Source organism: Chiloscyllium plagiosum, unplaced genomic scaffold (genome assembly GCF_037043375.1).
Source record: "Chiloscyllium plagiosum isolate Xiang-an unplaced genomic scaffold, Cpla_swu_hap1 HiC_scaffold_37, whole genome shotgun sequence".
NCBI classification, from domain to species: Eukaryota; Metazoa; Chordata; class Chondrichthyes; order Orectolobiformes; family Hemiscylliidae; genus Chiloscyllium; species Chiloscyllium plagiosum.
In genome coordinates this window covers 27,556,067-27,574,040 of record NW_028270175.1, presented here as the reverse complement: position 1 = coordinate 27,574,040, position 17,974 = coordinate 27,556,067, and the positions used below count along the sequence as shown (strand labels likewise).

At 47.3% G+C, this 17,974-nt stretch overlaps 1 protein-coding gene across 7 annotated transcripts in view; it reads left to right on the top strand.

Annotated features, from left to right (window-relative positions):
• Positions 1 to 13,945, top strand: part of LOC122540243 (kazrin-like) — a 719,824-nt gene extending 705,879 nt beyond the window's left edge. For 6 of the 7 annotated variants that reach the window (XM_087980531.1, XM_087980530.1, XM_087980528.1 and 3 more), the window contains 2 exons: positions 6,891 to 7,032; positions 10,633 to 13,945. In XM_087980531.1, the coding sequence (XP_087836657.1) occupies positions 6,891 to 7,032; positions 10,633 to 10,788 (298 nt within the window). In that variant the 3' untranslated portion in view covers positions 10,789 to 13,945. The remainder of the gene's footprint in view (positions 1 to 6,890; positions 7,033 to 10,632) is intronic. The other variant, XM_087980533.1, reaches the window with a different exon arrangement.
• Positions 13,946 to 17,974: the final 4,029 nt, after the last annotated feature.

The following is a 17,974-nucleotide window of genomic DNA, read 5'->3' as shown; positions in this document are numbered from 1 at the left end:
ATCCCCATACCCTCCATCACCATGACACACCACATCCCCATACCCTCCATCACCATGACACACCACATCCCCATACCCTCCATCACCATGACACACCACACCCCCATATCCTCCATCACCATGACACACCACATCCCCATACCCTCCATCACCATGACACACCACATCCCCATACCCTCCATCACCATGACACACCACACCCCCATACCCTCCATCATCATGACACACCACATCCCCATACCCTCCATCACCATGACACACCACATCCCCATACCCTCCATCACCATGACACACCACATCCCCCATACCCTCCATCACCATGACAAACGACATCCCCATACCCTCCATCACCATGACACACCACACCCCCATATCCTCCATCACCATGACACACCACATCCCCCATACCCTCCATCACCATAACACACCACACCCCCATACCCTCCATCACCATGACACACCGCATCCCCCATACCCTCCATCACCATGACACACCGCATCCCCCATACCCTCCATCACCATGACACACCGCATCCCCCATACCCTCCATCACCATGACACACCGCATCCCCCATAACCTCCATCACCATGACACACCGCATCCCCCATAACCTCCATCACCATGACACACCACATCCCCCATACCCTCCATCACCATGACACACCACTTCCCCCATAACCTCCATCACCATGACACACCACATCCCCATACCCTCCATCACCATGACACACCACACCCCCATACCCTCCATCACCATGACAGACCACACCCCCATACCCTCCATCACCATGACAGACACCACTCCCATACCCTCCATCACCATGACAGACAACATCCCCATACCCTACGTCGCCATGACACACCACACCCCCATACCCTCCATCACCATGACACACATCGCCATACCTTCTATCACCATGACACACCACATCCCCCATACCCTCCATCACCATGACAGACCACACCCCCATACCCTCCATCACCATGACAAACCACATCCCCAAACCCTCCATCACCATGACAGACCACACCCCCATACCCTCCATCACCATGACAAACCACATCCCCATTCCCTCCATCACCATGACACACCACACTCCCATACCCTCCATCACCATGACACACCACATCCCCATACCTTCCATCACCATGACATACCACATCCCCATACCTTTCAACACCATGACACACCACACCCCCATCACCATGACACACATCCCCATACCCTCCATCACCATGACATACCACATCCCCATACCTTTCAACACCATGACACACCACACCCCCATACCCTCCATCACCATGACACACATCCCCATACCTTCTATCACCATGACACACCACATCCCCATACCCTCCATCACCATGACAGACCACACCCCCATACCCTCCATCACCATGACAAACCACATCCCCATACCCTCCATCACCATGACAGACCACACCCCCATACCCTCCATCACCATGACAAACCACATCCCCATACCCTCCATCACCATGACACACCACACTCCCATACCCTCCATCACCATGACACATCACATCCCCATACCTTCCATCACCATGACACACCACACCCCCATACCCTCCATCACCATGACAGACCACACCCCCATACCCTCCATCATCATGACACACCACACCCCCATACCCTCCATCACCATGACAGACCACACTCCCATACCCTCCATCACCATGACAGACCACATCCCCCATACCCTTCATCACCATGACACACCACACCCCCATACCCTCCATCACCATGACAGACCACACCCCCACACCCTCCATCACCATGACAGACACCACTCCCATACCCTCCATCACCATGACAGACCACATCCCCATACCCTACGTCGCCATGACACACCACATCCCCCATACCCTCCATCACCATGACACACCACACCCCCATACCCTCCATCACCATGACACACATCCCCATACCTTCTATCACCATGACACACCACATCCCCCATACCCTCCATCACCATGACAGACCACACCCCCATACCCTCCATCACCATGACACACCACATCCCCATACCCTCCATCACCATGACACACATCCCCATACCTTCTATCACCATGACACACCACACCCCCATACCCTCCATCACCATGACAAACCACATCCCCATACTCTCCATCACCATGACAGACCACTCCCCCATACCCTCCATCACCATGACAAACCACATCCCCATACCCTCCATCACCATGACACACCACACTCCCATACCCTCCATCACCATGACACACCACATCCCCATACCTTCCATCACCATGACACACCACATCCCCATACCCTCCATCACCATGACAGACCACACCCCTATACCCTCCATCATCATACCACACCACACTCCCATACCCTCTATCACCATGACAGACCACACTCCCATACCCTCCATCACCATGACACACCACATCCCCCATACCCTCCATCACCATGACACATCACACCCCTATACCCTCCATCACCATTACACACCCCCCCCCCTACCATCCATTAGCATTACACACCACATCCCCCATAACCTCCATCACCAGGACACACCACATCTCCCATATCCTCCATCACCATGACACACCACACCCCCATACCCTCCATCACCATGACACACATCCCCATACCTTCTATCACCATGACACACCACATCCCCCATACCCTCCATCACCATGACAGACCACACCCCCATACCCTCCATCACCATGACACACCACATCCCCATACCCTCCATCACCATGACACACATCCCCATACCTTCTATCACCATGACACACCACATCCCCATACCCTCCATCACCATGACACACATCCCCATACCTTCTATCACCATGACACACCACACTCCCATACCCTCCATCACCATGACAAACCACATCCCCATACCCTCCATCACCATGACAGACCACCCCCCCATACCCTCCATCACCATGACAAACCACATCCCCATACCCTCCATCACCATGACACACCACACTCCCATACCCTCCATCACCATGACACACCATATCCCCATACCTTCCATCACCATGACACACCATACCCCCATACCCTCCATCACCATGACAGACCACACCCCTATACCCTCCATCATCATGCCACACCACACTCCCATACCCTCTACCACCATGACAGACCACACTCCCATACCCTCCATCACCATGACACACCACACCCTCATACCCTCCATCACCATGACACACCACATCCCCCATACCCTCCATCACCATGACACACCACACCCCTATACCCTCCATCACCATGACACACCACACCCCCATACCCTCCATCAGCATGACACACCACATCCCCCATACCCTCTATCACCATGACAGACCACACCCCTATACCCTCCATCACCATGACACACGACACCCCCATACCCTCCATCACCATGACACACGACACCCCCATACCCTCCATCACCATGACACACCACACCCCCATACCCTCTATCACCATGACACACCACATCCCCATACCCTCCATCACCATGACACACCACATCCCCATACCCTCTATCACCATGACAGACCACACCCCTATACCCTCCATCACCATGACATACCACACCCCCATACCCTCTATCACCATGACACACCACATCCCCATACCTTCCATCACCATGACACACCACACTCCCATACCCTCTATCACCATGACAGATCACACTCCCATACCCTCCATCACCATGACACACCACATCCCCCATACCCTCCATCACCATGACACACCACACCCCTATACCCTCCATCACCATTACACACCACACCCCCATACCATCCATTAGCATTACACACCACATTCCCCATAACCTCCATCACCAGGACACACCACATCCCCCATACCCTCCATCACCATGACACACCACACCCCCATACCCTCCATCACCATGACACACATCCCCATACCTTCTATCACCATGACACACCACATCCCCCATACCCTCCATCACCATGACAGACCACACCCCCATACCCTCCATCACCATGACACACCACATCCCCATACCCTCCATCACCATGACACACATCCCCATACCTTCTATCACCATGACACACCACACTCCCATACCCTCCATCACCATGACAAACCACATCCCCATACCCTCCATCACCATGACAGACCACCCCCCCATACCCTCCATCACCATGACAAACCACATCCCCATACCCTCCATCACCATGACACACCACACTCCCATACCCTCCATCACCATGACACACCATATCCCCATACCTTCCATCACCATGACACACCATACCCCCATACCCTCCATCACCATGACAGACCACACCCCTATACCCTCCATCATCATGCCACACCACACTCCCATACCCTCTATCACCATGACAGACCACACTCCCATACCCTCCATCACCATGACACACCACACCCTCATACCCTCCATCACCATGACACACCACATCCCCCATACCCTCCATCACCATGACACACCACACCCCTATACCCTCCATCACCATGACACACCACACCCCCATACCCTCCATCAGCATGACACACCACATCCCCCATACCCTCCATCACCATGACAGACCACACCCCTATACCCTCCATCACCATGACACACGACACCCCCATACCCTCCATCACCATGACACACCACACCCCCATACCCTCTATCACCATGACACACCACATCCCCATACCCTCCATCACCATGACACACCACATCCCCATACCCTCTATCACCATGACAGACCACACCCCTATACCCTCCATCACCATGACATACCACACCCCCATACCCTATATCACCATGACAGACCACACCCCTATACCCTCCATCACCATGACACACCACATCCCCCATACCCTCTATCAACATGACACACCACATCCCCATACCCTCCATCACCATGACACACCACATCCCCCATACCCTCTATCACCATGACAGACCACACCCCTATACCCTCCATCACCATGACACACCACACCCCATACCCTCCATCACCATGACACACCACATCCCCCATACCCTCTATCACCATGACAGACCACACCCCTATACCCTCCATCATCATGCCACACCACACCCCATACCCTCCATCACCATGACAGACCACATCCCTATATCCTCCATCACCATGACACACCACACCCCCATACACTCTATCACCATGACAGACCACACCCCATACCCTCCATCACCATGACAGACCACATCCCTATACCCTCCATCACCATGACACACCACACCCCATACCCTCCATCACCATGACACACCACATCCCTATATCCTCCATCATCATGACACACCACACCCCCATACCCTCTATCACCATGATAAACTACACCCCACAATTCCAACCTGCCAACATCTCCACTTTACGATTGTCATCCACATATGCAAATCCATCCATTGGTTGCCCCGATCTTATTTCTATAACCTGCTCCAGTCCCCTAACTCCTCCAACTGAGGTCTGCTCTCGGCCCACGATTTCCTCCATTGCACAGACTGCAGTCATACCATTAACTCTGGAATTATCTGGAATTCTCACCTGGAACCTCTCCAGTCTACCTCTGTTCCTTTCTGATGTTTCCTGAGGCCTACTTCTTTGACCAAGCTCATCTCTGGCTTGGGGGTTAATGTAAAATGCCTTGGGCTGATTTGTTTTCTTTTATTTCAAAAATATACCTGATTCATAAAAAAATCTTTATGTACATACCTGTTCGGTAGAGCAGTTCAATTCTGTATAATCACTACATATGGAGAATAAACAAGCCCAAGGTGATTTTAATTATACAAGACACTATTTACATATAATTGAGGGCACTGGGAGGGTCCAATAACTGAACAGACCTCCATTTAATTTTGACAGAAAGATGGTGGTCCTCCCCCACTGCACCTTGGCAGCAACTGGCCAAGTTTTAGTGTGTCCCTCCGCACATTGTCCTGGACTTTGCAATTTGCCAGTCTGTAACACTCAGTTTGGGTCAACTCTTTGCTTTGGAAGCCAAAAGGTTGGGCAGATCAAAGAGCGCCTCCCACTGAGTTGATGGTCCTCCAGGCGCAGGCAATGTTTGTCTCGGTGTGCATCCCAGGAACAGAACAGAGTGAAGCATCAGAACACAAGACTTCCCTTTATGAGACAGAACACAAGGGGATGAATTGATGAAAGAATAGATAGTACAATATCCCTGTTTCCTGTCCTTATCAAAGACAATCAGCAAAGCCACAGGAGATCTACAAGTATCCAGGGAAGATTCTAAACTCTTTAGTTCAGCTCTTTTAAGATCAGCAAGACAAAGATTAGCTGGCTGTTCTTCTCACTTCCTGGTTGAGTGAGTGCAAAATGGCTGCCCACTTGGCCCCTTGAACATATAATCACAGCAATGTGTTTCATGTTATGGGAAACACTTAAGAGAATGTTTTTAAATCCATAGGACATAGGCAGCACTAATAAGGTCAGCATTTGTGCTCATCCCTAATTACCAATAATTGACAATGTGCAAGTCGGCCTTAAAATGCTATAATCCATGTGTGTGTGGTGCTTTATTGTGTTGGAAGTTGTAGGATTTGAACACACAAACAGCAAATTTCCAAGTCAGCATGTCTGTAACTTAAGTGAACTTGAAAGCAATAGTATTTGCACATGGTGATTGTCTAAGTAATGGAGATTGTGGCTTGAGGAGATGCATTGGAAAGATGCACTGGAAACACCCAGTATCTGAGAGACATAATGGGAAGTCTAGTGTTGGTGATGGGCCTGTTCTGTGATGTAAGGCCTATACTGGGTGTTGCTGCGTTGTAGTACTCTGTGTGGCCTGTATTTTGGCACGAGGCCTACACATTGACTAACTCATTCAGTTATGGTGTGAGCTCCATTAAAATGACCTGTTTCTCATTTGCAGGCATGAATTGATACAGGAAAGTGAGAGATTGGGGCAGCTATGTTATGTACAGCAGGGCTCACTCATGAGACATAATCACATTGGGGATCATGTTCTAGAATACGCAGAGGATGAGCCCAGCAGAAAATACAGAACAGGAAGGGTGAGTACAGAGAGGCTAGAGCTCCCAGAAGCCTTCTTCAACCTAGAGCTGAAAATCACCAAGTACATGGCAGAATTTCACAGCTTCGGTGATTATGGTGCAATTCATTTACTCATGCACGTAAACAAAGGAAGTTTAAATGATGTGGCAAAAGGGTTGTCATTGAATTTAATAATGCACTAATTTTATGCCACCCATTTTCCTGAAGGCACTGATTCATCCTGGTATCAAATCCCACTGGTGCCAGGCATCCTCTGGTATCTCACCAAAGTGGCCATTCTTCATTTGTGAGCCGAAACTGTGAGCTGTGCCAGGGTATGTGATTACTGGAGTCACAAGGACCAGGCTGGTCCTATCCTACCAATCTATGCAGGGTCCGATCCTGCCAGTTTAGACTGGCATCATGCCCGATACAGAACACCACTCACTCACTTCCTCCAATAAAGTCCCAAACTCTGCATCTCCAACTTTGGCCTCTTGCACATCCCCTGTTTCCATCAGCCCACAATCAAAAACCATGCCTTTAGCTGCGTCAGGCCTGAGCTAAAGAATATCTTCTGCAAAGCCTTCTGCCTGTCTACCTCTCTCTCTTCCTCTTTAAAATGCTGCTCTATATCTTCCTCTCTTTTGGTCTCTCACACATGGCCCAGTGTCCAATTTTAACTGATAACACGGCTTGAAGCGCCTGAAGATATCGTACAGTGTTAAGGCTGTTATTTCAATATACAGTGTTGTTGTTCCTGGGGGTGCCTGAAGGCCTGCACATTTAGCATTGTATTGTATTGATGCTCTGGTGGCAACCCCTTGCCAAGGACCACAGTAAAAAAATCGTCCAACCACAGGTATTACCAGATTGCCCCTCCAACTCAAGGAAGTCCTCATTGGTTAGAGAACGTACTTATTTTTCTTTAATCCCATCCTATTTGTGGGCGATCAGACCACCTTCCTCCCATGGGGTCCTTTCTGGAGGCTGGTAGGTCCCACTCATTATGTCCCAGTCCCATCCAGGTCAATGGAATAGAAAGTTGGAGTGCCCAATAGAAAGGTATGACAGCCTGTGTTAGCACCCCGTACACTGGAATATTGGGGAAAACATGAGCGGGAGCAATTGCTCTGTATTCTGTTTGTTTCATGGATGAATATTTTTTGGTCCCCCGGCAAGTCACCAGCATTTGTTCAGTTGGGCAAAGAGATCTGAATTGGCTTCTTTTATATCGGGTTAGGGAGTCAGTTGCAAGAGAGGGATACACAATCCATTGTGAAGGATGCAGAGAGGGACTGGATGCAGAGTTTGGGAAATGAAAGTGATATAGAGTCTGTGGGGTCAGGGTAGGAGGGTGGGGGGGGGGGGGGGTGTAGGAATGTAACATACCCTCTGGGTTTCTGAGATAATTGGAGGATTGATGCGAACCAATTGACCAATGATATCCCATGGTCAGCAGGGACCGATCACCAAGACTGAGTACATTTCACACTGTGATGACGATGTTAGAGAACTTCAAAAGGACATTGACAAGTTGGTGGATGGGGCAATTAGGGGGCAGATGGAGTTCAATATGAAGAAGTGTGAGGGAACTCATCTTGTTAGAAACAACTTGGATGGCATGGCGGCTCAGTGGTTAGCGCCGCTGTCTCAGACTCAAGCTCAATTCGAGCCCCTGACAACTGTCTGTGCAGAGTTTGCACGTTCTCCCCGTGTCTGTGTGGGTTTCCTCCCACTGTCCAAAGATGTGCAGGTTCGGTGGATTGGCCATGCTAAACGACCCATAGTATCCAGGGATGTGCAGGCTAGGTGGATTAGCCATGAGAAATGCAGGGTTATGGGGATAGGGTAGGGGGCTGGGATGCTCTTCAGAAGGTCAGCTGAATGGCTTGCTTCCACACTGCAGGGATTCTATGAGATGGTACATAAAGAAGATTACTACTCTAAAGAGTCTGCAGGAGCAGAGACACCTGGATATATATGCACATACATCATTAAAGGTGGTAGGACAGATAGGGAGAGCAGCTTTGGAGCATACAGTATTCTAGACCCCATGGGGGCATAGTGTATAAGAACAGGGAGGCTATGCTGAACCTAGATCCTAGTATTGTGTACAGCTCTGGGCACACAGTTTAGGAAGTATGTGAACACATTGGAAAGAGAGCAGAAGAGGTTTACAAGAATGGTTCCAGGGATGAGAAACTTCAGGCATGAGGCTAGATTGGAGAAGAGAAGACTGGGAGGAGATCTAATAGAAGGTTTCAGGCGACTGACTGTGTGGAGTTTGCACATTCTCCCTGTGTCTGCGTGGGTTTCCTCTGGGTGCTCCAGTTTCCTCTCACAGTCCAAAAATGTACAGGTTAGGTGAATTGGCCATGCTAAATTGCCCGTAGTGTTAGGTGAAGAGGTAAATGTAGGGGAATGGGTCTGGGTGGGTTGCTCTTTGGAGGGTCGGCGTGGACTTGTTGGGCCGAAGGGCCTGTTTCCACACTGTAAGTAATCTAATCTAATCTAATCTAATTTGATGGTGTAGATAGAGAGAAATTGCTCCCACATTTCCTTGACAATCAAGAACCAGAGGGCAGAGATATAAAATTGTTTTCAAAACCAGCAAATGTGAGGTGACGAAAAAACATTTCTGACAGCAAACAGTCTGGCAGACATTGCCTGGAAGTTTAATGGTAGCAGGTTAATTGAGACATTCAAGAGGGCATGAGATGATTATTTCAAAAGATACGATACGCAGGGTTACAGGAGATTCGCACTAAGTCAAAATGCTCAGCAAACGAGTGCATGAATTATTCAAATGGCCTCCTGCTCCATCACAATTTTGTGCTTCAGCAATAATCCATTCTTAAAAGATTCAAAGCTGCTGGATATGTGGATAAATAGACAACAGGATATAGGTAAACAACAGACTGCTAGGTACATGGGGAGACAAGGTTGATAGGTGAATCAAGACAGAGATAGGTAGGGAGGTACAAAGGTAGAATAAACATCAATGATACTTCAGTGTTTGCCACACAAACTCACAAAAGTTTATTTATTTTGGTGATAATTGGATGAAGTAAATGTGAGGCCTCTGTAGCAATCTTTAAGAGTCATTTTCACTTTCAGTGTGAGGACTAGGCTGAGTGTTGTGAATGGGCAGACAGCTGTACCTCCTGCTGAAGGGTTGCCTTCAAATTTCTGCATCTTTTCATTCCTCTCTCAAACAAAAACAGTTATCCAGCGATTCTCGAATAAAAGCACAATACTGCAGATGCTGAAAATCCAAAACACACAAAGAGACTGTTGGGGAAACTCTTCAGGTCTGCCGTCCTCTGTGGAGAGAGAAACTGAGTTAATGATTCGAGTCCGCTATGCCTCTTGTACATAGACGAGTTCAAAACAAACACGCTGTTTCTCTCTCCTCAGATGCTGCCAGACCTGCTGAGTTTCTGCATTTCTTCCATTCTGTTTCTGGGACTTTGTAGTGTGCTGCTGTGTTTGCCTCCATAATATCAGTCACAATGCTTCAACCTCACGTTATGCGATGAATTGACAAATGTTTCTGTGCAATGTGCTGTCACACTATATAAAGACAAATTTCTTTTGTTTTGAAATTTTACACCTAGGGACCAATGGAACCAATGAAGACATTTGGCAGAAAAGATCTCAGTTTCCATGAGGCCTACTCCTCACATGCACAGGGAGACTCCGAGGGGGCAGTGTCCAGAACAGCATGCAGCTCTCTCCAAACCTTCCCTGGGATAGAGGTTACTAATGTGTAGGACAGAGCTGGGCACTGGGGACGGCTGGAAGGAGTGTATACTTTTCCAAATCAACAGCCCCTTCGGAACATCAGGAGGAAAATGGAGGACTTTCCAACCAAATAAACGAGGTTCGCTCTTTTCACCTTGTCTCCAGTTGGCTATAGGTGGCCATTTTGGGAAAGCCTGAGGAGAAACTGCCTCTTACTAATTAGAATGAGCTCCATGTCACCGTCACTATACTGTGCCTCAGGACCAGCAGGTTTGGTTCCACTCTCAAACCAGCTTTCTGTTGGTGAAGGTCTTTATCTTGAATGGGTTCAACTGAACATAGGAGGGCACAGGAAGTGCACATGGCCCTTACCCTAACGACTGTCCAAACAATGTCCCTTTTTGTTGAGATGGAGGTGCTAATAATGTTCCCAATTGTGTTCCCTAAAAGGTGGGGGTATGCCTCAGCGGTCAACCTGTTGTCCACATTTTAATGGGGGATCCATGGAGCAGTCCTGACCTTCAACTAACTCTGGAGTACTGCACCAGAACCCAAACAGCTTCACTACGCACCATTGGCAAATTGCCCTCAGATTTGGCGAAAGGGAAGGAATCGATGGGGGAATCTTTTACTTCAATAAATTTCTTCTTTGTTACATGAAAGTGTTTCACCCATGCCAGGCATTCCAGTTAAGTCTTCTATTTTGGTGATAACCATCAATATTATCCTTGCCGAGAGTGGAGCCCTTGTCCTCGCTGCGCCTCTGCGTTGATGTGGGTTACGCAGGAACTCCTACACAAAGCCACGTTTCAGCAAACAGCCTGAGGGTCAGTCCATAACAGGCTGAACTTGGGGAGGCTGTGCTCCCGCTAGGATTGCAGCTTTCATCGCCCTTTGGTGTGGCTTCCCAGAGCTGGGCTGAGAAACACTGCTTTCAATTCTGCCATTTGCAAGGAGTCCCTCCACAGCTGGGCCTGACTGTCCCTGGGAGTGTTGGACATAGCGCATTACTGATTGGCAAGAACCATCCAGATTCAGCAGGTCAAACTGAGCCAGGATACAGCCTTTAATGGTATTGATCCGGAAACAGCATCAGAACCCAGGCTGCCATAAAGTGGGACATGTCTCAACTGGGCTGTGGGCTCAGACAATTCAAGGATTAAGCCCTGATCGGAATATCATAAGCTGTGACTCCTCCAGAAGGAAAAGTGAGATAGTACAATCCAGAAAGATCCCAGGTTCTAACCTTGGTGCCCAGCATCAGTTCGAAAGCCACGTTGCCCATGGTACACCCACAACATTCACCACCGCTCACATTTCACTGTGGAACAAATCAGAAATACCCTCAGAAAACGCTGAAGAGCGTGACCTCAGAGAGTCTGGCGAGAGAGCTTTGTGTGAGGAACTACAGCCACAAAAAATTGAATAGTTTCAATGTATTTGGTAAACATTGTTCCCTTTGTTCCCACTGTATCTCACGGTCTGAAGGTGCAGGAGGTTCTTAAAGAGGTTAGAATATTTCGACATCAAAGTGAATTCTATCCTCTTGAGGTCAGAGTTTAACAGTCCTCCCCAGCTTTACACAGTAACTAGTGAAAGATCCAAGCCCAGTTAGTGCCCTGATGGTGGGTCAGATTTCACAGAATCAGGATGAGGCCATTTGGCCCGTCATACATATGGTCGCGTGTCAAAGAGTTATCCACTTAGTCCCCATACCCTGCTCTTCCCCCAGAACCTGGGAATTCTCTTCCTTTTCAAACATACTTCCAGTTCCCTTTTGCAACTTCAAATCTGCTTCCACTGACCTTTCAGGAAATGCATTCCAGCTCAGAACAACTTGTCATGTTAAAGAAACTTCTCCTCACTACTCTACCCCCCTCATCTGTTGTTGTATGTTAACTTTGTGTTCGCTGGTAATCAAACCCTTCATTAGTGGAAACAATTTCTTCTCAATTGACTTTCAGAAAACCTTCATTACTTTGAACCCCTGTGATAAATCTGAACCTTCTCTGCTCCAAAGGAGAGAATCCTAGCTTCACTGATCTCTCTATATATTGGGAGTCCCTCATCCCTGGTCAGTTCTTTCAGCCAGTGAATTTTGCCTGTTCCAGCTAAGGGTTTCTGGATTCTCAAATCACTCAGAGCATCATCCATAATCGCACCAGTCGGCATCATGGGAGTTGTTTGACACTTTGACCTCAGCTCCCTTTTGTTTTCTGGGCACGTGGGGACGGAGAGCCAAGCAAGAGTGAGCGACCAAGTTACCCCTGGGAGACGGTTAGATTCAAAGCAGCTGGCAGCTAGTTGTACAGCGACATTTGGTTCAGCAGTTTCAGAGAATCTCACGCCCAGGCTGATCAGGAAAGCAACAGACTGCAGTAGCAAAGAGTAGAGCAAAAAGAGAAAGACCCACAGAAAACCATTCTGCAAGGGATTATGTTCACTTGTTCGTTAAGGTGCAGTCTCTTCAGTATGAATACAGCTTGACAAACTAACGGACTGCTCCACATTGGTGTTTGAACTGCTTGGCTAATGTACTTGATAGTGCAACCAGTCCAACACTAAGCCCTTCTATAACAAGGATACGACATGAACTGTTTCTAATCATCAAAGAATGTTAAACTAACTGTACTGATTTTATTTTGTATTCTGTGAATATTTGTTGAATAGAAAAAGGCAATGCTTTTTAAAAAAAAATTTAAACATACTCACAGAGATTTTGTTTTATTTTGACTTACTATGTTATTTGAAATGTTTGACAGAAATCTCCGTTTTCTCTGCCTTTGCTGTTTTCCCTCCAGTCCATTGCTGCTGGCTATCATGGTCACACTCACACTGCTTGCTCACAGGATCAATTCCATCTTTTTTAAAAAAGATATTCGTACAGCTCCTGGTTTCTCCAGTGCCACTCGAGATGCCTGGACATGTGTTAATGGAGGTGTCACCTCACCTCAATCCCACAAACCCCCAAACACTTTTCATTGACCAGCCAATCTGCCCCATCTTCATGATGTCCTGCCTGCCCCACTAATTAAAAAGGGAAGTGATGGTTTTCCGCAAATTTGTCAAGCAGTCAAACAGATGGTTTTCCCCTCACTTTGAACCAATTTACAAATAATCAGCAAGCCTGCTGAAAGTCATTTTGTTTAAAGTTAAAAATCACACAACACCAGGTTATAGTCCAACAGGTTTAATTGAAAGCACTAGCTTTCGGAGTGCTGCTCCTTCATCAGGTGGTTGAAGGCACACAACATCTGATGAAGGAGCGTCGCTCCGAAAGCTAGTGCTTCCAATTAAACCTGTTGGACTATAACCTGGTGTTGTGTGATTTTTAACTTTGTCCACCCCAGTCCAACACCGGCATCTCCAAATCTTCTTTAAAGATGGTTTTCTGATTTTTGTTTGAAGTAATGTCTTGGAGATTGGGGGGGGGAGCGGGGAGGAGTATGTTGCTGGATGAAGTGCTTATTCAGTGAGTCCTCCCAGGTACACTGGGCTGAATGGCCTCCTCCTACTCTCTCACGATCCTCAGGTTCTGCGATTCTAAATCCTTGGAGAGTCCAAGACTTGTCCATTTGTGTTGAGGCCAGCTTCAGATTTACTGAAAGAGAAAATGAACATAATCACTATTTGTAATCCTCAGAACACAGATTAGAAACCCCCAAAGCGATCAAAACGAAATTGTTTACTTTGTCACCATTTGTGAGTAGAGATGCCGGTGGAAAGTGACTCCTAAAATGGGAAGTGAAGATCCCGCTGACCCATACGGTCAGAAAAGGCAACTTTATTCAATCACTGCAAATGATCCTGAGGGCTTCCATGTCTTGTGTACGACCACAGAAATTTCTAATGCATTGATTTCACCATCAAATCTTCCTGATTTGATATACAGTCCAAACTCAGTACACACAATAAGCAGAGGAATCAGAGCAACAGGAGTATATTATGCAGCCTCTCAAACCTTTCTGTTGGATATTAACTGTTCACCACCCCTATTCCAGGACCAGCCTTGACTCTGTGTCAATGGAATATGTGCTGTCCCTGGTCTTTGCTTTCTCTAAACTGGGAGATCCTGACTGGAGCAGCATAGATAGTATAGTATCTATTCTAACCCCGACTACACTTCATCGTGAGGGTGAGCTTGGTGCTAACTCTGTGCAGTTTGTGAAGACAAGTTTTATTTCCATGATGACATGTCTTAAGAATGTGCTTAACAATTCACATTAAAAAAAGAACTAAAAGGCATCTCCCCAGTGGTTCTGCTGATGTAGGGAACTGAGCAACACAGTCAGATCCTGGTATTCAGCCACAGTAGGTTCTCAGTGGATGTCAGCCAGCGGTTGATCCATTTGCCTCTCCTACAAAGCTCTTGGGTGGGGATACAGGGTGAAGGTAGACTTGGCCAGGCCTGCACTGAGTAACCTACCCACATTCACTGGCTGAACCGAGGAGTGAGGACTGGCTGCCAGGTGGAGGTGTTGGAGGGCATCTTGCCCACCAGGAGCCAGCACCTTTAGGCTTTCTGATCCAGAGAGCAAATAAAGGGACCCAATGGAGCTGCTCATGTACTGGTGAAACATTGTCTTGTTATGACCTAACTAGTCTAATGTGCATTCATTACTTTGTTATTTCAGCAGTACTTCATGTAAATAAAAGATGTATAAATACAACGATACCAAACTGTGTCAGTCTCATTACATTCAGTTTTATCTCAGTGATAAGTGCAGAGTGAAGTGTTGGGGGTCGGTGACAAACTCACAGAGTGAAGTAAAGCCAGGCCTCATCTGCAGCCTGGGGCTGAGTCTCCTGCCCAATCCCAACTAAATCACCCAACTGTCTGGCAGGTAGCTGCAGACCCGGTCCCTGGTTGTCAGATAAGTGGATTGTGTTGGGTTGGTAGGGAGGGGACTGTGGATGTGATTGCAATCAGGGAGGTGGAGGGAGACAGGGGCAGTGCCAGATGAAAACAGTCTTGGCAGAGGTGATTAATGACTTCATCAGCCCTTCCCATGGTCGGTTAAGGGTCCATTACCTGCCTGTGATGGGTGATGTGCAGAAACAGTCAGCGTGGTTACCAAGTCACTTTTGCCATCCTGATTTGTAATTTTGTTTTACAGTGATGTTTTAACAAATACAAATAATGCACATAAAAAACATTGCAACTCCTGGACACTTGAATTCTGGCTGATCGACACCAGTGAACCATCCCTCACTGACTCTGAAGACAGTACATGAATATAGTTCTTGTGACTGGATCATGATGAGCCCCTGGTTTGTCAATCAGCTCCAGTCTCTATCCAGGAACTCTGTTCCAACCTGGTGTCCAGCTGCCCGAGAGAATGGTCTGCCAGGAAACACTTAACAAAGTAATCCAAGTACATTGAAACTAAAACAATCCAGTGAAGGCACTGACAATGTTCACCAGACGTCTCCGACCTTATGCATTTACACTGGCTCCCAGTGCCTCAAGTGTAAAATCCTAAACTCTGTGTTTAACTCCTTTAATGGGTCCATCACAGTTATCCTTCCCCAGACTTACAATCCCTCTGACATTGACCTCATGTAGATCTACCCCTCTTCCATTGGTCATCTCCTTGGATCACATGCTTTTAAATTCTCTCCTTAAATTCCATTATCTCTCCACCTTTAAGATCCATTTTCAAACAGCCCAACCCCCGGCCTAAGCGAAAGAACTGCGAATGCTGGAAATTAGAAATTGCCGGAGAGAAATTGAAATTAATATTTCGGGTCCAGTCAGCCTGCCTCAGAGTGGTTCTGAGGAAGCATCACTTCACCCGAAACATTAACTCTAATCTCTCTCCATAGATCTGCCAGACCTGTTGAGCGTTTCCAGCAATTTCTGTTTTTACCTCTGCCCAAGCTTGTGTTCATCCTTCCGAAATTCTCCTCCTTTAACTCAGCATCTGCCCAGTCTGGGACTTTCATTTTGACATTGAAGGTGCTCTATCAATTCAAGCGGTAATTGCTTTAATCGTTTCTTGGTAATGTCCCCTGACAATCACTGCCGCTCAGAACAATTGAACGTTGCTCTTCTTCTGATGCATAGTTTGCAATAAAAGTGATTATGTTTGTCGTGAGATTAGATCTGGTAATCAGCCATGTAGGGTAGGGATATAGATTATTGTTTAGTGATTATTTATCAGGGGATCTCTTTAACAATGGGAGATGTGATCACAGGTCTGGAAGCAGCCAGTTTCAACACACTGTTTGATCCAGGAAAATATGCAGCCAGCCAGGCATAGGGGAAAGAGATATGCTTTAGGATTGTCATATCAGTTTAACTGCTCAAAGGGACACACACCCCTGTCTCTGAGATATCCAAACTGGAATTGAGCACGACAACCCAGGGAAAAAAGATTTGCATTTATATAGTGCCTTTCACAGCCATCGTTTGCAGTCAGATGAAGTCCTGTTTGAAGTGTAGTCATAGCTGTACTGTAGGAAATGCAACAGGCAATTTGCATACTGCAGACTCACATCAAAACAATAACAACAAATAATCTGGGTTTTTTTGAGTTGACTGAGGGATGAATATTGACCAGGGGTAACTCTCCTGTGTCTTCCTTGAGAGAAGTGCCATTAATGGTCACCTGAAAGGACAGAAGATGCCTTGGTTTAATGTCTCACACAGGCCAGCAGCTCTGGCAGTGCATTACTCCCTCAGGATTGTCAGCCCTGATTTCACAATCAGCTCCTGGGGTGGGATTAGAGCTCTGAAAACTGAGTCATGCAAATTTAATCTCCAGACTCTATTGGGTTACGACTAGTGTTTTTAGAGCCACCCTTCCCCTTCAAAACTGAAAGTCGGATAAGGACAGGGTAAGGATTCATAGGATTTAGAAGGAAACCACTCCACAAAGCAATCCCTTTGACTCAATCCCTTTGTTTTGTATTATCCATTGTGCACAGAAGCAGCAGTTAATACCATATCTGCTCTGTTCCCATCTCCCTACACCTCTCTGAATCACCTATCCAATCAAAATACTTAAATACCAACATATCTCCCTCTATCACTAACTCCCACCTTGAGCTTCAGAACCTCACAACCTCCGTGCAAAGAAAATGTATCCTGTTCTCTTAAGTTTAATCTTTTATCTATGTTCTCTCATTTTAGACATGTAAACTGGCTGTTACATCTACTCTGTTCCCCACCCTTCATAAATTTTAAACACCTCTTTCAAGTAATCTCATTTG